Source organism: Caenorhabditis briggsae (genome assembly GCF_000004555.2).
Source record: "Caenorhabditis briggsae complete genome, chrX, whole genome shotgun sequence".
Lineage (NCBI taxonomy): Eukaryota > Metazoa > Nematoda > Chromadorea > Rhabditida > Rhabditidae > Caenorhabditis > Caenorhabditis briggsae.
The window spans coordinates 15,217,605-15,239,875 of NC_013491.2; the positions used below are offsets into that span (position 1 = coordinate 15,217,605).

General features: G+C 37.0%; 5 protein-coding genes and 1 non-coding gene across 6 annotated transcripts; 4 read left to right on the forward strand and 2 right to left on the reverse strand.

Annotated features, from left to right (window-relative positions):
• Positions 1-2,254: 2,254 nt before the first annotated feature.
• Cbr-rsd-3 lies at positions 2,255-7,427 on the forward strand (the record flags this gene model as incomplete). The annotated part of the gene is made up of 10 exons (XM_045240196.1): positions 2,255-2,349; positions 2,857-2,973; positions 3,128-3,218; positions 3,263-3,401; positions 4,021-4,310; positions 4,357-4,558; positions 5,526-5,632; positions 5,679-5,789; positions 6,528-6,725; positions 7,317-7,427. The coding sequence occupies 10 exons, from the start codon at positions 2,255-2,257 to the stop codon at positions 7,425-7,427; spliced, it is 1,461 nt and encodes a 486-aa protein (XP_045091512.1).
• CBG29074 lies at positions 5,399-5,471 on the forward strand. The gene has a single exon. It is a non-coding gene (tRNA).
• A 682-nt stretch (positions 7,428-8,109) lies between the features above and the next one.
• Positions 8,110-9,295, reverse strand: CBG00275 (the record flags this gene model as incomplete). Its single annotated transcript, XM_002645293.1, has 4 exons — positions 8,110-8,398; positions 8,471-8,577; positions 8,629-8,697; positions 8,960-9,295. The coding sequence occupies 4 exons, from the start codon at positions 9,293-9,295 to the stop codon at positions 8,110-8,112; spliced, it is 801 nt and encodes a 266-aa protein (XP_002645339.1).
• Positions 9,296-11,161: 1,866 nt separating this feature from the next.
• Positions 11,162-12,383, reverse strand: CBG00276 (the record flags this gene model as incomplete). Its single annotated transcript, XM_002645294.1, has 5 exons — positions 11,162-11,441; positions 11,514-11,614; positions 11,665-11,733; positions 11,780-12,191; positions 12,292-12,383. The coding sequence occupies 5 exons, from the start codon at positions 12,381-12,383 to the stop codon at positions 11,162-11,164; spliced, it is 954 nt and encodes a 317-aa protein (XP_002645340.1).
• Positions 12,384-14,027: 1,644 nt separating this feature from the next.
• On the forward strand, positions 14,028-16,252 carry CBG00277 (the record flags this gene model as incomplete). Its single annotated transcript, XM_045240197.1, has 6 exons — positions 14,028-14,179; positions 14,227-14,450; positions 14,492-14,607; positions 14,796-14,868; positions 14,917-15,346; positions 15,664-16,252. 6 exons carry the CDS (start codon positions 14,028-14,030, stop codon positions 16,250-16,252), a joined length of 1,584 nt encoding a protein of 527 aa, XP_045091513.1.
• Positions 16,253-17,283: 1,031 nt separating this feature from the next.
• On the forward strand, positions 17,284-17,718 carry CBG27921 (the record flags this gene model as incomplete). Its single annotated transcript, XM_045240198.1, has 1 exon — positions 17,284-17,718. The coding sequence occupies one exon, from the start codon at positions 17,284-17,286 to the stop codon at positions 17,716-17,718; it is 435 nt and encodes a 144-aa protein (XP_045097919.1).
• Between the last annotated feature and the right edge of the window lie 4,553 nt (positions 17,719-22,271).

The following is a 22,271-nucleotide window of genomic DNA, read 5'->3' on the forward strand; positions in this document are numbered from 1 at the left end:
GAAATGCTCTGCAAAAGGAAATTATGTTTTCTAGGATTTAACAGATCTGTAGTTTCGATGTCTGTCAGAAAAACTACCAGTTTCCTTCAGCCGACTCAACCACAATGACTCAAAGGTGAAACCAGCAGAAGGTTAGCTTGTCACACAATTAATAAAATCAGTTCTCGTGGCTTAGAGAGATACTTTTTCAAGTGGAAAATGATGGGATCTAATAGAATAACAACTGAAAAACGATAAAAACATAAAAAGAACTAAAAATCGATCAAGTGAAATTGTGTAACGAATCGCATTCTTCGGAATTCCAATCCTAATATCATTTTGTAAAATTTTCTCAACCTTTCCACCTGTTCCCAAAGCTTTTCCTTCACCTCTCCCAATGCCCAACAGAAAATCCGAATGCATATGCAACCCCTCTAACCTGCTCCAAATGTTTCTCCGCCCTTTTCTTGATATGCTTACTCTTATCTCCAAACTCTCTTCGCAATCTCGACTGGAATATTTTTCTCAGCTCACACTCTCTCCTCGTTGCTCGATGAAGTGAAAAGTGGACGAGGGTAACCTGTGGTTATCGGAAGTCTCGAGACAACCCTCATCAGTGGCTGTTTTCTGCTTTCATTTGTAGAAAAAGAATTGTTAATAAAATGTTTTTCGAAGTATAACCAAAGTTTTATCGGTTGAGACTATTTTGATACCTCTTATAGAAATTGAGATAATCGAACTCAAAGTGTGTAAGGCGACATTCTATTGGAGCGTTTACGGTATCTGGAAAAATGAATATAGTGATTTTTCGGGTGTTTTTTGATTTTTCATCGACGAATCTTAAATATACAAAAAAATTCAAGTTCTCTCGACTTATTTACAAAAAAATTATTTTGTCAGTGCGACCCTCGAAAATTGGCTTTTGTTGAGATTCTTGAAACGAATGATTCAAGAATGACGTTCACTTCTTTGTTCTCACCTCTTTCTTCCTTCTTTTTCCTTCTTCTTCTTTCACCACGCCACCACGACTTCTTGCTTACTTATGTATTAAAATCTTTCTAACTTTTTCATGAAAAAAGCTTCTAACTCCTCAATAAAAGTCCCAATTTCTTCCAGTTTCTTGCGAAAATAATTCTAGTAACATCAAAATTCTTCTCGGCAAGTCAACTTAAGGTTTTCTGCGAAGTTTCTCATTTCAAAAATCACAAAATGTGATCAATGTGACTCCAAATTTCACTATGTCTGACACAAAAAATTTTGCAGTCAAATCAGAACCAATTGTTCAGAATTCACAACAATTTTTTTCAATCCGTTTTCCCGTGTAGAACTGAGACTTGTAGTGTGAGGGGTTGGTTTTTTTTTTGAAAAACACTTTCGAGAGACAAAAAAAATATACATATCCAAAGAATTTGGAATTTTGGGTTTCTAGGAAAATACTTTAAACAAGAAAGCAAATTTTGGCTTTACTCAGAAAATTAACGGTTAGTTCGGTTTTTGGTTCTGATTATTTACTCTCTATGAAGAGAATTTTCATTAGGTTTAGAAAAAAATGATGATAATTCACTGTTTTTTTAGCTGATGATAAAAAGGTATTTCAAGAAAAAACATACGAAAATATCACCAATATTTTTGTTGAAACTTTGTAGATTATCATCAGATTTATCATATCATTCTTCTATCTTCCCTTTTTTCCTTCTTTCATTTCTCTTCCCGCACAGTACAAAAACAGGGACCTTTGTCGGCCTCATTTTCTGGGGCGCAGTTTCTTCTATCGTGTTGGCATGTGTCTGCGTCTCTTCACTATCACACACTCTCTCGCTTTTTTTCATTTCCTTTGGTTCGGTCCGACGTGTCCCTCGGCCGTCTGTCGTCACCACACACACTCTCGGCGATCGCCGCCGGTTTATAATATTCGATATGTACATAGAGATGCACTCATTTTTCCTCTCAATCTCTGATTCTCTTTATCTCTCACTGTTCCTCTCTCCCTTTCCTCCGTCTTTGCATTTTTCCTCGACCGAACGCTTGCCACCCGACTGTGCGACGTTGCATTTATCGATTCACAGTAAACTGTTTTCTCCCACCACAAAGCGAGAACAATAGTCTTCATCGTTTCTTTCTTTCATTCTTTCTCTTCTCCTTTCTTCTATCGATAGACTGTTTTTGATCTGTTGTTGTAGTTTCTATAGCCTAAAAATGTATCTTTTAACAAATTAGATGTGTAGTAAGAAGTTACAATTTTCAGATACCTCCTCGGGTCGCTACCAACAACAACATGTCGGATTTGTTGGCCGGGTTGACCACCTCCATCAAAAGCACGGCCAACGCCATCTCTCGTAACGAATATGTTCGAAAGGTTACTGAATCCATGTGAGTTGGTTTTTTGAATAATTCGATATAATTCACAGCAAACGAAGCAGGCAGAAACAGAAACTGAAAAAAACTCATTACCACTCTCGGAACAAACTACAAGCTCGGTTTCCCTATTCCGAGTGCAAGTAGAAAGTTATTAAATATTCGCCAAGCTACCAGAAAGTAATCTTGCCAAAAACTGGAGGCAATTTCGTGTTTTTCATTGGAAATTGGCTCCTATTGCCAGAAATTTTCTGAAAAAAAGAAGAAAAAAGAGCGTACGTCGAGTCACAAAGAAGTCGCCACATCGAATGAGAGGCGTAATTGAACAATTCGAGGGCTCCTGGTTCCGCCAATGTTTACTACTTTCTTTAGCTTCATGCTTGTATTTAATTAAGCCTATTACAAAAACACGAGCGTGTAGACCAGAGAAAAAAATTTGAGCTGAAGAGTTAGAAGATATGATACTGAAAGACCTATAAAAATATAAAACATTGATTGAAGTTAAACCAAACCCTTTTTCAGGAATGATGCCATCATGAACTATCCAAAGCCTCATATGGAGGTTCGTGAGGCCACCAACGAGGATCCGTGGGGACCGACGGGACCGCAAATGAAGAAGATCGCGGAGTACACTAGATCGTGAGTCAGGGTTTCAACCTCGGGCCAGGAAGGTTCAACCTCGGCTCTGTAGAAAAATAGATGGAACCGGAATTGATCATTTTTCTATAAGTCGCCACGAACCTTCGCAATCAGCTGATTTAGTGAATCAATACCCCTTTAATTAATATTCCAGGCGCTACATGGAGGACTTCTACAACGTCTACACTCCACTTTTCGCTCGCATGCTCGAGAATAATAAGGATGCTTGGAGACGCGTTTACAAGGTTGAGCAGGAGTCTAGTGATCAAAAAATTACGTTAAATTTTAGAGTTTGATCCTTCTCGACTATCTTCTGAAGCATGGAAGTGAACGCTTCGTTCAGGAAGCAAGAGAGAAGATCTACGAGCTCCGTCGTCTCGAATCCTACAAGTACATCGACGAGAAAGGAAAAGATCAAGGAATCAACAGTGAGTTTTTTTAAACAAACTGGTAAAGAGTTGGCCTGGTGAGGGTGCTAGCTCTCTGATATCAACGGTTCCAAAATACGCTTCATGTGTAGACAAGACTGGGTAGAAGAGACAGCCAAGACTAATTTTAAATTATCTCAAAAATATGCTGTTGAGCAGCGCAATTCTTCGATATGCGAATCTTGCGGACAGGAATTTATTCAAAGGTGCATCGTCAGTCTTGAAGAATGAATATCTGCCGGTTTTAAAAGTTAATTAATGCGCCTTCAATGCAAAGTACTTTGGAATTGATTAACTTTGACCCATTTTGGCTGTTTCTCATGAGGAAATTCAGCTTTCATGAGAATCGAAAAAAAATAAAAGAAAAAAAGCAAAAATCAGGGCAAAATTAGCCGAAAATAAAATAATTCCGAAGTTCTCGACCAAAGCCGCATGAATTTATTTGTAAAAACCGCACTTTTTTACGCCTTAAAACCTATGATGCGCCTTCAAATTAATTTTCGGCTTCAAGATTCATCGCCAACGGACAAGATTAAAAGCTCACAGGCAACACCTCCCCAAAACTGTCTTTTAAATTAACACTCAAAATTCTCGCGGCTTACTCCGTTTCATTTTTCAGTCCGTCATCGCGTCAAGCAAATCTTGGAGATGATGAATGATGATGAGCTTCTTCAAGCGGAAAGAAAGAAGGCCAATTCTGATGACAAGTCAAAATACCGTGGATACGACAAGTACGACATCAACTCCTCTGGAATGAAGTCTTCTTCTTCTTCCAACTTTGACAACTCATGGGATCGCAACCCGTCGTCCACCACATCCAAGAGGTACGACAAGGAAGTGAGCAACTTCTCGTTCTCGTCTTCTACGGCTAATCGCTCTCCATCGCCGGAACTCGGATTTGTTGATGATGTAAGTTTGAATCATTTTATGATTGTAATCAATTCAACGATTTCAGACCACAAAAAAAGATACTGCTGCCAACGACGACGATGGATTCGGAGATTTCGTCAGCTCTCGCTCGTCGGCTTCTTCAGGCTCAAAGGTTAAGGCAGAGCCACCAAAAGCGGCTAGGTCGTTCTTCGATGATCCTGTGCCGGTGATTCCACCACCATCTGGTGCCGCGCAGAACAGCTACGTTGCTCCAGCATTGTCGCCAGGTGAGGATTGAAGTTTTTCATATGGAATGCCCAGTAGACTATTGAGAACATAACTGTTTTGAGAAATCTAGAAAGTGGCCCACTAGCTCGAAAACTTGGGGAATCCAAAAGTGGTCCTCTAGTTTGAAGAAAATACTAGGTGCGATGAACAACAAATTGGTCATTTTTATGAATCAATCTCTACTAATTTATTTCGGGCAGTTCTTATGTAGATTTCTCATGTTTTTTTGCAACGAGAAGTCAGGATCCGCATAAAGAATGTCTAAAGTACGCTAAAACTTTTCCATCAGACATTCTTTGCACTGAAGACAAAAAAGCTTAGTTCATCTTCAATTTCTGCTCGAAAGTTGGCAGGCAATTCTAGCTACAGACCGCTCAAATTGACTTAATTAAGAACAATAGTGAAAAAATTGAGTTGATGAGAGAAATCGCGGTTTTTAAATAATTTTTGTGAAGTTCTACATGTACTTTAAGCTTTAACAACTCCAATTATTATACCAAGCGGAACATCCAACCATCCTCACAAGAAAAAGTTCAAATTCTTTATTTGTTCCGCTCAAAAAAATTGCCCTAACTAAAGATGAAAAATAGAAAAATTACTCCAATAATACAAGAAACCAACAATGAGCCATCTTTTCACATATTTCTCATTTCCTCTTCCTCAACAATAGAAAGTTTTTCGTTTTCTCAACCAGAAAGACATGACTGGTGGAAAATAGCACATGTGTGAGGAGAGTGTGCGATGTACGTCACACAACCGGCGACCGACTTACTCGTCGTTTGATGACACCCTCCCCAACTAGTCGTCTTATTGTCGCATCAACTCTCTAGTTCCTTTGTGGCCGCGTGGCCTAATGGATAAGGCACCAGACTTCGGATCTGGGGATTGCAGGTTCGAGTCCTGCCGTGGTCGAAATCTTTTTGATTATTTGCGTCGTATAGAAATGCGATTATTTTTTAATTTCAGTTGCCAACAAGCCTGCAAGCAACTTCGATCTGCTTTTCGATGTTTCCGCTCCAGCTCCAACTTCAGCTGTTACCCAAAACAACGGCGGGAACATTGACTTATTTTCTGTAAGTTTGGTTAAGGGTATTAAAATATAATTTTTTTTATTTTCAGCAGATGTGCGAACCAAACTTTTCGACTCCGAAACCAACTGCCGCCGCTCCAGCTGCCTCAGCTCCAACTGCTGGAGGACTCGACCTGTTCGATTTTGGACCAGCTCCAGTGGTGAGTGTTACCTTCGAAAAATTTGTTGAATGAAAAAAAAGCAAAGTGAAAAAACTGTAGTTTTTAGTGTGTCCATCTTTAGAAGGCTTGGCATTATAAATTCGATTACACATTTAGTTGATAAAGTTTGAATAATCTTGGAAAGAAGAATTCTTGCTCCGAGTTGCTAGGTTCCGCATTAACTGACTGAATTTGTTTATCCGGAACATCTGGTTCTCCCAAAAACGCATTAAAATAAGTTCGGTTCGCTCTAGAAAACCCAAAAGTTAGGGTTTACGCCGTAGATCCAATTATCGTCAGTTCGCATTTTATCAAATAAATGCTGCCTTTTCATCTTATTGGATCTACTTTGAAGTAGTTTGCAATCCAAAAACACTGATGTTCTACCATGGTCATACTAAATTCCAAATTTTAATCCAACTGAGAATCTGTGAGCTGAGATTACCGTCAGGGAAAAGTACAACATCGTCGAGGTGCTCGAAAAACAATAAATATCAAGTGGAGTAACTCGGAGCAAGCGTTCCAGTTCATCGATTATTTAAAATTCATTTATCCCACTCATCAAGTAGATGTCCCATCGCATTTATGAGGTTGAAAATTTTAACAAACTTGAGCCATCAGCAATTTTCACATGGTAGGCTTTCAAAAAAAAGGTTGCCTGGGCCAAAAAATATTTGTTCAACTCATTTTGACATTATTTGCGGCTTCAGATACAGTTATCAATATTCATCGTTTCAGGCTCAACCAACGGTCATGATGTCTCCTATGAATGCTGCTCCAGCTGCTCCTGCAGCCAACAACGGATTTAGCGGTTTTGACTTCGGGCCATCATTTGGAGGATCTACCCCACTCCAACCGATGGGAGCCATGGAAGCAACGCCACCAGCGTCTCAACCTGCTGCTAGCCAAATCAATCTGGGTGGACCATCGCCAAAAGTCAGTTTTTGATTCTGAAGCCACCTATTTAAACAGTATAACTTTCTAAAAGGAAACAGGCTTAGAAACAATGAAAACCGAAATTCATTCTCTAGAAGGGCTTCCTTTCCGCTTATGTTTTTGACAAGGACCAAATAAGTACCATGTTTGAGTGGCTATTGCTGGTGAATTGTACAAAAACCGATTTCAAAAGATAAGCATATAAAAACACGTTGAAGCGTAATTACAAAAACCCGGTCACAGGCTAGTCTAACCGATACGGTCGCCTGGCCCGGAAGGCCATACTTTCAAATGTGATCAAATTTAATCGTTTTTGAATCGATTCTTTTGTTTGTTGTTGTGAAAATACCGCAAAGTATATAACTTTCGGAATATTCTGTAATTTTGGCGGGCAAATTCCATCTTCCTATTCATGTCTTAAGTTTTGTCAAGCCCGAAAAAACATTATTCTTAGCTTCAATAAAGCAGATCGAGTTGATTTTGTAGTTCGGAGCGTCCCCGATTTGGACAAGCTTCTCTTCCAGGAAAAAACAATTTTACCAGAATGAAATATCGATTTTTATAGTACTCTCGCATTAGTTAATTTTACAGGTTGGAAACTCGTTTGCCGGTTTGGATCAATTCATGTCACTCTCCCTCGGATCCACCAACGCGAACACTACCAAGGCCAAGACTCTCAACCAAATGAAAGGGAATCAGTAGTTCGTGAACTGCCTGTGCTCAAACCGGAGAGATTCTAAACGTTTTCATCATTCCTGTATCCTATTCTATCTACCAGTTATATATTTACAATTTGTGGTTTTTAGCCGAAGTGCCTTTCTTCCCGTTACCAGTCTGTGTTAATTCGAAACCACCCTTTTCGTTTCACTCTACATTTTTATATACATCTTCTCTTTTTTAACATTATTTCTTCGATTTTTGTGATTTCTTGTGATATTTTGTCCCCAGTAGTTGTCTATCGGTAATTTTTCATGTGTTTTTGTCATCGAATTCATAGTTACACAGTTCTATTTCATAATTTCTGCAATGTGGTTTTATAAACTTTTGGGCCTAATCAGTGATCGTCTTGTGTGAATTCGAAACAAGTCTGTATTCAGAAATTATTCATTTTCTATGCTGTAGTCTTCAAAAAAAAACCTTCAGAATATTCTAATTAAATCAGAGGATATTTCTTATTTGAACTCTTTATTGTGACAAAAGCAAATGTTCTGAAAGCAAGTATAAAAGTACGCAAGGTGACAAAAATATTAAACTGAAAAATAGAGTTTCAAAATTTCATTTAAACTACTATATATAATGAAGAGTCATTGCGTTTCATTTAGATTGAGAATTAATCAGGTTGGCATAAAATGTTCTCCACAGCAATTTCAGCGCCATTGTCATCTTATAATTCGGTGTCCGTCAGATCTTCTTCTGATTCAAATCCTTCTTCATCTTCTACCTTGTTTTGATTGTCGATGTCCTCTGTTTCTCCGGTGAGACTTGCGGCCAACCATTCTTCCTCATCGGTTTTCTCGTACCACATTTTTATGCTAGCTTCGACTTTTCGTTGTCCTCTTTGAATAACTTTGATAAACACGCCTCTGGATTCCCGCTTGTTCGGGAATACTTCGAGGTACAGTTGCTTGGACACATCTTTCATGTCCAAGATGTAGGTCCTGCTGGTCGGTTTGCTAAAATTTGGAATCAGTAAGATGAAAGCTACAAAAATAGCTGAAAAGAATTTTAGACTACTGACAACCCACCTTGCCCCGTTAACCAGAAACAATTTTCGAAGAGGTTTGAATGAATTCCGATTGGAGGCATAGGCATATGCCTCTTTGTCCACTGAGACGGCGCCGTTCCACCAGAACTGGAATTACAAAAATTATGATTATGAAATAAGTAACTCGCTTAAACAAACCTTAACAAGTCTGGTGACAATATCGACGTTTCCAAACTCTTTGAACATCAGAACCGGAACGTTCTCCATCTGAATACTTGGTATATTGAAAATTTTAAGTTTACCGTAAAACCTCTAATAGAACGACACCCGGATCGTCCACTTTGAGCCTATATATCTCACTTCTTTTGAAAGATATCAAAAAGTGGTTAACTAGTAAAATGTTTATCAGGATATCAGCAACATTTTACTAGTTAGCCACTTTTTGATATCTCACAGAAAATGAGATATATAGGCTCAAAGTAAATTCGGGTGTCGTTCTATTAGAGGTTTTACGGTATATTATTTTTACCTGTGGGGACCGCACAATATCCTCCATCCAATTTTCTATCTTATTATCAGAGGAGTAGCCACAGTAACCCCATCCTCTGAGACACACACTGTCCAGACGACCGATCTTTCTGTTCATCACAGCTTCGAAAACTTCGAGATTGCTGTTGCGAATCTCGAAGTTCCGCATTTGAAACGGCTCCATTGTTTGGATCGCATTCAGAAAAACTGGCACATCTTCAGGAAGAAAGTTCAAATAAAGAACATCCATCTTGATCATCATCTGTTTGATCCATGGAAACTTTTCTTCCAAGAAGGTAGAGAGATAGTCTTCTCCATCAATGACAGCATTTACCATATGACAGTGATATGCGAGATAGCCTGTTTTGAATTCCACCTACTCAATCAGCCCTGATCGCTGAATATTGACCCTGAAGAATTTAGCCAATATTTTTGAGAGCTAAAGTTGACAGATGAAACTTACAGATCTTCAAATTTCAAGTATGTTAGGACCATTGATTTACTTCTTCAGGAAGGTCGCTCCACTCTTTTGGCTTTTTGTTGTTTTGCTCCATTTTAAACTTCCGCTACCGGGAACTGAAAATCAAAACTCATGACCGGCAGAATTCAATAGAATGCTAACGAAATACGGAGCAGTAAGAAAAAGTCAATGTTCAGGTTTCATGCCATTGTGTTTCTCAAGGTTTTATTTGGCATCTTTTCACAAGAGCCTATGTTTTTTGAGGCAAGGCTGTCAAAACCCATTGAAGTAGAAACTACAAGCATAGAATGAACAGAAAAAAGGAGACAACATCGCCGAGAGAGTAAAATATTGCTGATGGAGTAAAAAACTATTCATTTTGTATGTCGCGTGTATGATGTTTTTTGATGTTTTCTATCTTCGGTATGCAAAAGCAAAAGAAGGTTAAGATGCTCACTCGCAAAAAAAAGGAACAGGGAAAAAGTAAAGTGGAAAGGGAAGTGAGATCTGAGAAGTAAAGGACAGAAATTTTCGAACAGCCAAATGGCTTCAGTTGATATTTCTCTTCAGACTTTACAACTGCCGTTTTCTTCCCGACACATCGAACGTTTTTTTTTAAATTTCTCTCACTGCATCATTGTCAAGAAGAAAAAGAACTTTGAGGTTGAAAGTTGATTGCAAAGTTTCAAAGAACATGGGATTTTTTTTTTGAAATATTTCGAGGCCCGACCTGGGCCAATTCAGAGAAATGGAATACAAAAATGAATGTATAAAAAGTGTTTGACCGAATAAAATAACTCGTTATTAGAGTATACATTCGGGTTAATTTCACGCAAAACTGAGTTAATTTCACGCAAAACAGAAGGAAAAACTTAAAATTCAAGCGAACACACCAGCTGCTTCCAGTAAGAACTCAAGATAAACCAAAAGCTTGCACTCAACTCTCAAAACGTATTCAAATTGTCTGCGCGCGGCTCGGGCAGGAATAAGCTATAGGTGGGGTTGAAAGGTAGTTGGCACGGGAAAAAAGAAATCAATTTCAAAAACGGAAACAAAACCAATCAGAGAGCGCAATTTGGGCACATGTAAAAGCAAACAAATGAGAGTGGGATAGATGTGAATAAGGAGATTAGACAGCGGAGCAGTGTATACTGAATCTCTGCAAATCCGCAGGTCCACATCAACATTTATGATGAAAATAGCACAGCTGAAGAAAATCTATACTTGTTGTGTCCATCATAAGAATAATAACTAAAAAATAACTCTATTAATGGTGTGTGCGTGGTGTATTTTTCTTGTATGGCCAATATCAACGGGTTATGGTAGAATGCTATAATAATGAATAAAAATAAAGAAAAAAATGAACGAGTTCAAAATTTTATTTTAAGTAGTGATGATAAACTGAGTTGCCAGGCAATTTGGCTTCCGACTTCAGATTTCGGAAGGTTTATTTTTTGACTGATGACTTTATAGTTTATTTTAGCAAAAATGGACCAAGAATGAATTGAAAATCATTTTTTATTTGTCCTCCAATCATCATAAAAATTTGTTTTTTGAATAATTTGAAAAGCCCATCCGTTAAATATCGAAAAACTTAAATAAAAGTTTATTATTACAAAACAGCATCTAAGAAGAAAAAAAAAGAAAGCCGGGGAAGCATCGAATTTCAAAACTATATTTAAATGAAAAAAAAAAAGAAAAGCCATTGCCTTTCATTCATATTCAGACTTTATCAGACTTTCTTCAAAGGTTGGTTAAATCTTCATCTGACTCAAATCCCTCTTCATATTCCTCGTATTCATCGTCGGTGTCCTCTTCATTTCCGGTATAGCTCGCGGCTAACGATTCCCGGTCACAGGTTATTTCATACCAGTTTTTAATGCTGGCTTCAACATGGGTTTGCCCTTTTGGGACGACTTTGACAAACACGCCTCTGGATTCCCGTTTGTTTGGGAATACTTCGAGGTACAGTTGCTTGGACACATCTTTCATGTCCAAGATGTAGGTCCTGCTGGTCGGTTTGCTAAAATTTGGAATCAGTAAGATGAAAGCTACAAAAATAGCTGAAATCAATCTTGAAAAACTGACAACCCACCTTGCTCCGTTCTCCATGCAATATCTTCGGAGAGGTTCGAACGAATGCTTATTGAAGGCATATGCCTCTTTGTTCATTGAGATGTCGGTGGTCCGCCACAGCTGGAATTTAAAAACATTATTGTGAAATTAGGGATCTCGTTTGAACAAACCTTGATAAGTCTGGTGACGATGTCAACGTTCCCCAACTCTTGGAACATCAAAACCGGCACATTCTCCATCTGAATATTTGAAATATTAAGAATTTTAGGTTCACATCTTTCTTACCAGTGGGGACTGCATTATATCCTCCATCCAATCATCTGTCTCATTGTCAGAGGAGTAGTCCTCATAGCCCCTTCCTCTGAGACACACACTGTCCAGACGGTCGTTCTTTTTTCTTTTCATGATTGCTTCAAAAAGTTGGAGATTGCTGCAGCGTATTTCCAGGTTTTCCATTTCGAATGGCTTCATTGTCCGGATCGCATTCAGAAATGCTGGCACATTTTTGGGAAGGAAGTTCAAATAAAGAACTTTCATCTTGATGATCATCTTTTTGATCCATGGACAATTTTCTTTTAAGAAGGAAGAAGAATAGTTTTGTCTATCAATAAAAGCCTGTCCCATGTGACAATGATATTCGAGATAGCCCGTTTTGAATTTCACTTGATCAATTAGCCCAGCTCGCTGAATATCGACCCTAAAGAAATTTGCTTTTATTTGAAAGAAGAAAAAAAACAAAAACAAGGTTTTCTCATTTTTTTCTCAATAAATAATCAGAAAAAAAGCTCAAAACTTACAGATCTCCGAATTTCAAGTATGGTAAGACCATTGATTGCACTTCGTTAGGAAGATCGCTCCATTCTTTTGGCTTCTCGTTGTTTTGCTCCATTTCGAACGTTCGCTACCAAAAACTGAAAATAAAAACTGGTAAACAGCCGAATTGAACGGAATGCAATAAAATGAGGGGCAGAAAGAAATATTCAATGTTCAGGTTTCATGCCGTTCAGATTTTTTCAAGGTTTATTTGGCATGTGTTCACAAGAGCTTATGCTTTTTTGAGGTAACGATGTTGAAACGCATTGAAGCAAAAACTCCAAACAATGTATGAACGGACGTAGAAAAGAAACATCGCCGTGGGAGTAAAATATTGCTGAAGGACTAAAAAAGCTATTCATTTGATATGTCGTGTGTTTGATGTTCTTTTGACGCTTACCATCTTTGAGATGCAAAGAAAAAATGATATGCTTTTACTTAACAAAAAAGAACTGGGAAAAAGTAAAGTGGAAGAAGAATTGAGATCTGAGAAGTAAAGGACAGATATTATTGAACAGCCAAGTGGTTTCAGCTGATATATCTCTTCAGACTTTACAACTGCCACTCTCTTCACGACACATAAAACGTTATCCAATGTTCCTCACTGCATTTTTCAAAAAGAAAAGGAACTGAAGTTCCACAGAAAAAGTCGATTGCAACGTCTTAAAGAAAATAGGACTTTTGATAAATATTGCGAGATCCGGTTCAGGCTTCGCCCTTGGCTTTTACAATTTCGGCCATTCATTCAAAAAATACTTCTTGGTAATTGTGCTATTTAAAAAACAAAGAAAGTTTGAAAAAATTCTCTAATTTCCTTTCTTCTGATGGACCCCAGAGACCCAGTGAACGCTGACCCAGAGAAGGCAAGTTCCGGTTAAGTCGCGTGTTGCGCCCTGATTTATCAAGTATGCGTTCAACAAATTGAAAGTGTTCTGACAAACTATTGAACCGATGTTGATATTCTGAGAAACACAGTTAGTTGAGAAAACTTTAAACATGTTAAAGAAACCGAGATAATTGAGCTCGAAATGCAAGTATGATGCGTTAATTATGTAGAGAGTTTTTTGTGTTTTGAATTAAACATTGTTCTAGTTCTAAATCTGATTGGAAGCGGAACGCATTAGTTCAGGAAAGATGTTTTTCAAAAAAGATCACTCAACTAAATGTTTTTTCAGAAAATAGCCAATTTATATGAAATGGATACAGAAAATAATGGGTAAAAAAGTGATTGACAGAATAAATAAAACGTTTCTCGATTAGAGTAAACGTTCACTATGGTGAACTGGGCGACTACAAAAAGCAATATTACATAATCGCCCTTGACATGCATGAGATTACAGAGTGCTGCAAATAAAAAAGAAGAAATTAACAAGAAATATCAGAATACCAATTTATTCTGAAAAAACCAGGCTATTATCAAACAAAACCAAGATTTAAGCTGGCTCTAGTATGAAATTCTGGTCCTTAAAAAAAATTCTGGTCCTTAGAAAAAATTCTGGTCCTTAGAAAAAATTCTGGTCCTTAAAAAAAATTCTGGTCCTTAAAAAAAATTCTGGTCCTTAAAAAATTCTGGTCCTTAAAAAAAAATTCTGGTCCTTAAAAAAAATTCTGGTCCTTAAAGAAAGATGTGGGTATTTGAATAGCTTTCATGTTTTTGTTTGAAAATTTGGTTAGATTGAAACGTTTATTAGAAGGAAATCACTTACCGAATCATTGCCGAATGAGTGCCGAACTAGTGCCGAATGAGCGAGAGTGCCCAGAATGCCTCAACGGTAAGATGAGTCTTGTCAAAGATAATGCCCTTCCGTTACATTTCGTCTGGCGATGCTCTTCATGCAAAACTTCAAATATCATCACAAAGAAAATGATTCGGTAAGTGATTTCCTTCTAATTCTACTCACCCAGTAACTTCATTACAGAGAGAACACATTTTTCCAAGAACAAAAACTATCCGTACAAAAAATAGTACACATAGCGGCGGATTGGGTCGAAAGTCCAGGACGAAACAACGAAAGAACAGCTTCGTTGCATGGAGTCACGACTTCGACGATTGTTAATCTCAACAAACTTTTCCGACAATTGACGGAGCAATGGTTCGAGCGACAAATTGAAAAAAATTCAAATTTTCTGCTTGGTGGACCAGGTAGTTAGTAATTTTTTCCAGAATAAAATAGTCACTTTCAGGGAAAATCGTCGAAATCGACGAAAGTCACATGTATAAAGCGAAATACAACCGTGGGCACATGCTAAGAAGAAAATCTATCTGGATATTTGGCATGACTGAACGTCACACAAATAAAGTGAGTGACTCTTGATATAACGTTCTTAGAAGCTATACTTATTCAACAATGTATTATTGATCATATAATTTCTTTGAAAAACACTCATAAAAGATAGTATTGTGTTTAAATCACTTCCAGAGCTCATAGTTTTTTACATGGGCAAGATGGAAAACATCGCTTCATTGGTATTTAATTTGTTTTTTAAGGTGGCAATGTTCCGCGTGAAGCAACGAGATGCAGCAACTCTACTCCCGATCATTAGAGCACATGTCAAACCAGGTAAGAAAAAAAAATACATCCTGCTCAGCTCAATTTTGTCTACTTCAGGCTCTATGATTGTATCCGATGGTTGGGCCGCCTACGGAGGCATCAGAACCCTCCAGAGAGCGTTTACACACAGATGGGTCAATCACAAAGTAAACTTTGTTGACCCCAGCGATCGACGAGTTCACACTCAGTCTATTGAAGCCACATGGGGTGCTTTCAAACGGGAACTCAAAGCGAAATATGGCGTCCCAGAAGATCAACTCGACGGATACATGTCGACATACATGTTTAGACGATACTTCGGAAGAAAAAAACTTCTGAACCACCTTCTGATCGAGATGAAGTATTATAAGAAAGAATATGACTATGATTCAAGTGAATCTGAAATCTCCACGGATGAAGCTCTGATTACGACGGCGGTGAAGACGAGTCCGATTCCAGCGACCCGAATCATGGAGACGACGATGATGAAGACGGAGCAGATAGTACAGTTGATGATAATAATGGCTATGATGATGATGATGACAATAATGACTATGAAGATAATGGTGATAATAATGATGATGATGATTATGATGATGACGATATCCAAAACGAGGATGAATCAGAGTTTGAGGAAGAGCAGGAGGGAGAGCAAGAAGAAGAACAGGACGAAGAGCAGGACGAAGAGAAGGAGGATGAGGAGCAGGATGAGGAGCAGGATAAGGAGCAGGATGAGGAGCAGGAAAAGAATCAGGAAGATGAGTACGAAGATGAACAGGAAGAGGAAGATCAATTGACTGAAGCACCGACCACGAAAATCTTCAGAAAAAGAAAACAGTTCGATTCTGATAGAGTTTCATTTGCTCCCAAACAACGAAATGAAAGAAACAATCGCGCCTTTACATTTTCAACAAGACAAACCACAATGGCTGCTCGTTTGAATCGAAATAGAAACGAACGTCGAAGTTCTTCTACCGCTTCTACAATGAGAACCACCACCTCTTCTAAGCCAGAAATGATTATCAAAACCAACAGACCAATTTCGTCAACTACACCAAGGCAAACGACGACCAAAACTCGAAAACCTCGGAAGAAGACACAAAGTCGAAAAGCTGATCCTACAACCACCATCACAACCACAGCAACCATGAGGACCACGACCACCATGAGAACAAGACGAACAACTTCCCATCAGTCGAGACGAACCACGACAGAACCTCGTACGAAACGGACGACGTCTGCCCCTGAAACGAGACAAACAACCATCACCACTCAGAAGACTCGGAATGATAGAAGAAGACGCGGGCGGCCCACTACCACCACTCCAAGATCGACTACCATTACTCCAAGATTCACAACCACTACTCTAAAATCCACTTTCACCGGCCGAAGGAAGTTCAAAGGACGCGGATAAGATCATCTTGTTGCAACCGATATTCTTTTTTTTTGTGTTCTGAACTATTTATCCTCTCTAATTCTTATATGCCACACCTTTTAGTCTTATACCTTCTTCTGAATAAAAATCAAAATTACAAAAAAAATTATTTTTAAAACATCAAAACTATTGAAAACATGATTGGAATAAATAAACGTTTCAATCTAACCAAATTTTCAAACAAAAACATGAAAGCTATTCAAATACCCACATCTTTCTTTAAGGACCAGAATTTTTTTTAAGGGCCAGAATTTTTTTTTAAGGACCAGAATTTTTTTTTAAGGACCAGAATTTTTTTTTAAGGACCAGAATTTTTTAAGGACCAGAATTTTTTTTAAGGACCAGAATTTTTTTTAAGGACCAGAATTTTTTCTAAGGACCAGAATTTTTTTTAAGGACCAGAATTTCATACTAGAGCCTTTAAGCTTGCCTTACGAGCGGACAAAAAGAGACTAGAACACGAACCATACTAAATGGGAAGATTGGACATGGGCGCCGTGAATCTTGAAACTTTGAATTAATGAAAATCACCATTGTAAATTGAATACGAGAAAAAAATTGTTCTTTATGTTCTGACGTAGGACACAAGTGAGGAAGGACTGAAACCTGACGGCGAAGCCATCAGAAAACCTTGCGCTCCTACGAAACTGGTCTCGGTCAAATCTCTGAGTGCCAAACGTACAACAAGGAAGAAAATCTGGATGAAAGCTGCCTTAAAATTTCATGGAACTAGACAGACCTGTGCCCGGACGCGAGAGACAACTAGAGAGAGTGCGCGGAACCGTTCGACAGGCGTCGCGATTATTTGCATCATTGAAGGGAAAACACCATAAACAAGATGTTTAATTGCATTTGTGAAATTATTTATTCAAATTGTGAGCACAACAATCATTGATTCTTTTAACTGCGCTATTGTTATTAGCGTGGAATTACAAATAATTCCCGTTCATTCCCGTTTATTTTTCATTCGTGGGAGGTGAATTCGGACGTGGAATCAACTTTGGCTTAGGATGGATAAGGAAGAGGATGAGGATCGGATATGGATCGAGTACTTGAAAGGATTAGAACAGTTGCATAAGGAGTTTTACGGTAGATGGAAAGCCGAAAGAAGAGCAAAAAGAAGAGAAGAAAGGAAATTAATTAAGGAAAAAATTAGGAGGCAGAAGAAGCAATGGAAATTGGCTCAAGATCGTTCTCGGGCTGCTAAAGAAAAGGATCGCAGATATCGTAAGAAAGTGAGAGCAAGCCGTCGGAAGAAGGTGCAGTGGCTGAAAAAACGGAATTGGCTTCCAATGCGGATTTTCCATCTGTTCTTCTGGATTCGACCAATGAATATGCTCATTTGCAATGCTTCCCAAATTTGCTATTGGGGTCTTCTCTCGATTGAACACCACGTGTCCAAATATCGATCGAAAAAGAAAAGAAAAAAAGCGTTTTCTCGTTAATGTATGCCAGATGACACAGATCCCAACTTAAAGGAACACGGAATATTGAATTCTTTTGCCTGACCCATATACTTCACGTTTTTTAGATACGTAATAAATTATTAAATATGCAAAAAATTAAACTTCATTGTCGATAACTTTTTTGCAGTTTTTTCAGGTTCTTATGATATCTGCATTCCGATTTTTGTGCGCTATCTACAGAAAACTAAACAGTATCAAAAATCGCTTTCTTATTGCAAACAACAATTTTCGTAAACGATTTTCTCAATTCTAAAATTTCGCGCTTCAGACATAATTTTTTTTTCCAAATTTTAGAAATACACAAAAAATAAAAGTGGAAAAATTCGAAAACAATTTTTCGATTTTTTGAGAAAATGTCTGAAATATGAAATTTAATCTTGTTCTATAAAAAAATGCAAACAAATTTCATGTTCTGAAATATCCTACAGGAGGAAAAATCGTTTTTGAAAATTACTGTTTTGGGTTGAAAATGCGATTTTTGGTACTGAAACTGATATAACTCGGCTGAAACTGGCGGGCAGATTCTGAAAATTCAAAAGGCATTTAGATCGACTATTTTTTACGAATTCCAAAAATTGTTTGGCGGAACTTTAGCTCTGGAAAAAATTGACACAATCAAAAGGTGACCGCAGGGGGAAATACATAAGAAGGCAGAAAAGACGCAAAAAGCCAACAAAACTTTTTTACGGTTCACAAAACGATTTCCACTATTCAATAATATAGTAAAAAGCATCGAGAAGCGAGGGAAAAAAAGAAAAAAAAATGGAAATTCGGTGACGTGGCTGGTAAATTTCGAATAAGCAACCGAAAAACAACTCGTTATGTGGAAAAAAGGTATATTGTTTTAGAAAAAAAAATGAAAAAATAGAGAAAAGCAGAAAACACATTGGCGAGAAGAAATCTTGAGTTGCTGGAGAAAAGGAAGAAATTCGTAATTTGATAATTATAGGTTTTGTATTTTGAACAAGAACTTCCGCTCCGAATCTGTCCAATACAGCAACGATACCATTCCTGACCCCTCCGATGGTGTTTTTATTTTTTCTATGACCATGAATACTCCTTTCACACGTTCTCTATTGGATTCCGACTTGGAGGGAAGACTGGCCATGTTAGAATGTCCAAATGTATTACTGGAATCAGCTGAAATGAATAACAGCATCCTTTTACTAAAATCTACTTCTTACTAAGGAAACTTTTCTGTGTGTCTGTGTGTGTGTCCGTCTCGGACATTAACTTGAATAACTCAAAGGCGCGTGGGACTCCTATAGTGGTGTGTGGTATGTAGTCATGGACTGCCGAGCGCTTCATGTCTATGGTGTCCTGGGCCTTCTAGCTTATAGGGAAGCTACAGTGTTGAGAATCGAAAATTTCAAAACTATGCTCAAACTCAATAAAACTTCACGAAATTATGCAAAACGGTTTTTTGGCCTATCTATGTGTTGCCTGCATAAAATTGATCACAAATCTTCAGAACTGAAAAATTTTGAAAATTTCGTTTCTTTTGTATATCACTTGAATTTCGATCCTGTGGACTACTGGAAATGGGTCATAGTAGTTTCCTTTTGAATACAAGGTTCTTAAGTTATGCGAAAAATTCTAGAACATTCCAGAAAATTCCAGAAAGATCCAGAAAATTCTAAAAAATTCCAGAAAATTCCAGAACATTCTAGAAAATTCCAGTAAATTCCAGAAAATTCCAGAAAGTTCCAGAACATTCTAGAAAGTTCCAGAACATTCTAGAAAATTCCAGTAAATTCCAGAAAATTCCAGAAAATCCTAGGAAGTTCTAGAACATTCTAGAAAATTCCAAAAACTTCCAGAAAGATCCAGAAGATTCTAGAAAATTCCAGAAAATTCCAGAACATTCTAGAAAATTCCAGTAAAATCCAGAAAATTCCAGAAAGTTCCAGAACATTCTAGAAAATTCCAGAAAATCCTAGGAAGTTCTAGAACATTCTAGAAAATTCCAGAAAATTCCAGAACATTCTATAAAATTCCAGAAAATTCCAGAAAATTTCAGAACATTTTAGAAAATTCCAGAAAATCTTAGGAAGTTCCAGAACATTCTAGAAAATTCGAGAAAATTCTAGAACATTCTAGAAAATTCCAGAAAATTCCAGAACATTCTATAAAATTCCAGTATATTCCAGAAAGTTCCAGAAAATTCCAGAACATTCTAGAAAATTCCAGAAAATTTCAGAACATTCTATAAAATTCCAGAAAATTCCAGAAAATTTCCGAACATCTTAGAAAATTCCAGAAAATCTTAGGAAGTTCCAGAACATTCTAGAAAATTCCAGAAAATTCCAGAAAGTTCCAGAACATTCTAGAAAGTTCCAGAAAATTCCAGAACATTCTAGAAAATTCCAGTAAATTCCAGAAAATTCCAGAAAGTCCCAGAACATTCTAGAAAATTCCAGAAAATTCCAGAACATTCTATAAAATTCCAGAAAGTTCCAGAAAAATCCAGAACATTCTAGAAAATTCCAGAAAATTCCAGAACATTCTATAAAATTCCAGAAAATTCCAGAAAGTTCCAGAAAATTCCAGAACATTCTAGAAAATTCCAGAAAATTCCAGAACATTCTATAAAATTCCAGAAAATTCCAGAAAATTTCAGAACATCTTAGAAAATTCCAAAAAATCTTAGGAAGTTCCAGAACATTCTAGAAAATTCCAGAAAATTCCAGAACATTCTAGAAAATTCCAGTAAATTCCAGAAAGTTCCAGAACATTCTAGAAAGTTCCAGAAAATTCCAGACCATTCTAGAAAATTCCAGTAAATTCCAGAAAATTCCAGAAAGTCCCAGAACATTCTAGAAAATTCCAGAAAATTTCAGAACATTCTAGAAAATTCCAAAAACTTCCAGAAAGATCCAGATAATTCTAGAAAATTCCAGAAAATTCCAGAAAGTTCCAGAACATTCCAGAACATTCCAGAAAATCCTAGGAAGTTGTAGAACATTCTAGAAAATTCCAAAAACTTCCAGAAAGATCCAGAAGATTCTAGAAAATTCCAGAAAATTCCAAAACATTCTAGAAAATTCCAGTAAAATCCAGAAAATTCCAGAAAGTTCCAGAACATTCTAGAAAATTCCAGAAAATCCTAGGAAGTTCTAGAAAATTCCAGAAAATTCCAGAAAATTCCAGAAAATTCCAGAACATTCCAGAAAATCCTAGGAAGTTCTAGAACATTCTAGAAAATTCCAAAAACTTCCAGAAAGATCCAGAAGATTCTAGAAAATTCCAGAAAATTCCAAAACATTCTAGAAAATTCCAGTAAAATCCAGAAAATTCCAGAAAGTTCCAGAACATTCTAGAAAATTCCAGAAAATCCTAGGAAGTTCTAGAACATTCTAGAAAATTCCAGAAAATTCCAGAACATTCTATAAAATTCCAGAAAATTCCAGAAAATTTCAGAACATTTTAGAAAATTCCAGAAAATCTTAGGAAGTTCCAGAAAATTCCAGAACATTCTAGAAAATCCCAGAAAATCCTAGGAAGTTCTAGAACATTCTAGAAAATTCCAGAAAATTCCAGAAAGTTCCAGAACATTCTAGAAAGTTCCAGAAAATTCCAGAAAATTCCAGAAAATTCCAGAACATTCCAGAAAATCCTAGAAAGTTCTAGAACATTCTAGAAAATTCCAAAAACTTCCAGAAAGATCCAGAAGATTCTAGAAAATTCCAGAAAATTCCAAAACATTCTAGAAAATTCCAGAAAATCCTAGGAAGTTCTAGAACATTCTAGAAAATTCCAGAAAATTCCAGAACATTCTATAAAATTCCAGAAAATTCCAGAAAATTTCAGAACATTTTAGAAAATTCCAGAAAATCTTAGGAAGTTCCAGAACATTCTAGAAAATTCCAGAAAATTCCAGAAAGTTCCAGAACATTCTAGAAAATTCGAGAAAATTCTAGAACATTCTCGAAAATTCCAGAAAATTTCAGAACATTCTAGAAAATTCCAAAAACTTCCAGAAAGATCCAGAAAATTCTAGAAAATTCCAGAAAATTCCAGAAAGATCCAGAAAATTCCAGAAAATTCCAGAACATTCTAGAAAATTCCAGAAAATTCCAGAACATTCTATAAAATTCCAGAAAATTTCAGAACATTCTAGAAAATTCCAAAAACTTCCAGAAAGATCCAGATAATTCTAGAAAATTCCAGAAAATTCCAGAAAGTTCCAGAACATTCTAGAAAGTTCCAGAAAATTCCAGAAAATTCCAGAAAATTCCAGAACATTCTAGAAAATTCCAGAAAATTCCAGAACATTCAATAAAATTCCAGAAAATTCCAGAAAATTTCAGAACATCTTAGAAAATTCCAGAAAATCTTAGGAAGTTCCAGAACATTCTAGAAAATTCCAGAAAATTTCAGAACATTCTAGAAAATTCCAAAAACTTCCAGAAAGATCCAGAAAATTCTAGAAAATTCCAAAAAATTCCAGAAAGATCCAGAAAATTTTAGAAAAATCCAGAAAATTCCAGAACATTCTAGAAAATTCCAGTAAAATCCAGAAAATTCCAGAA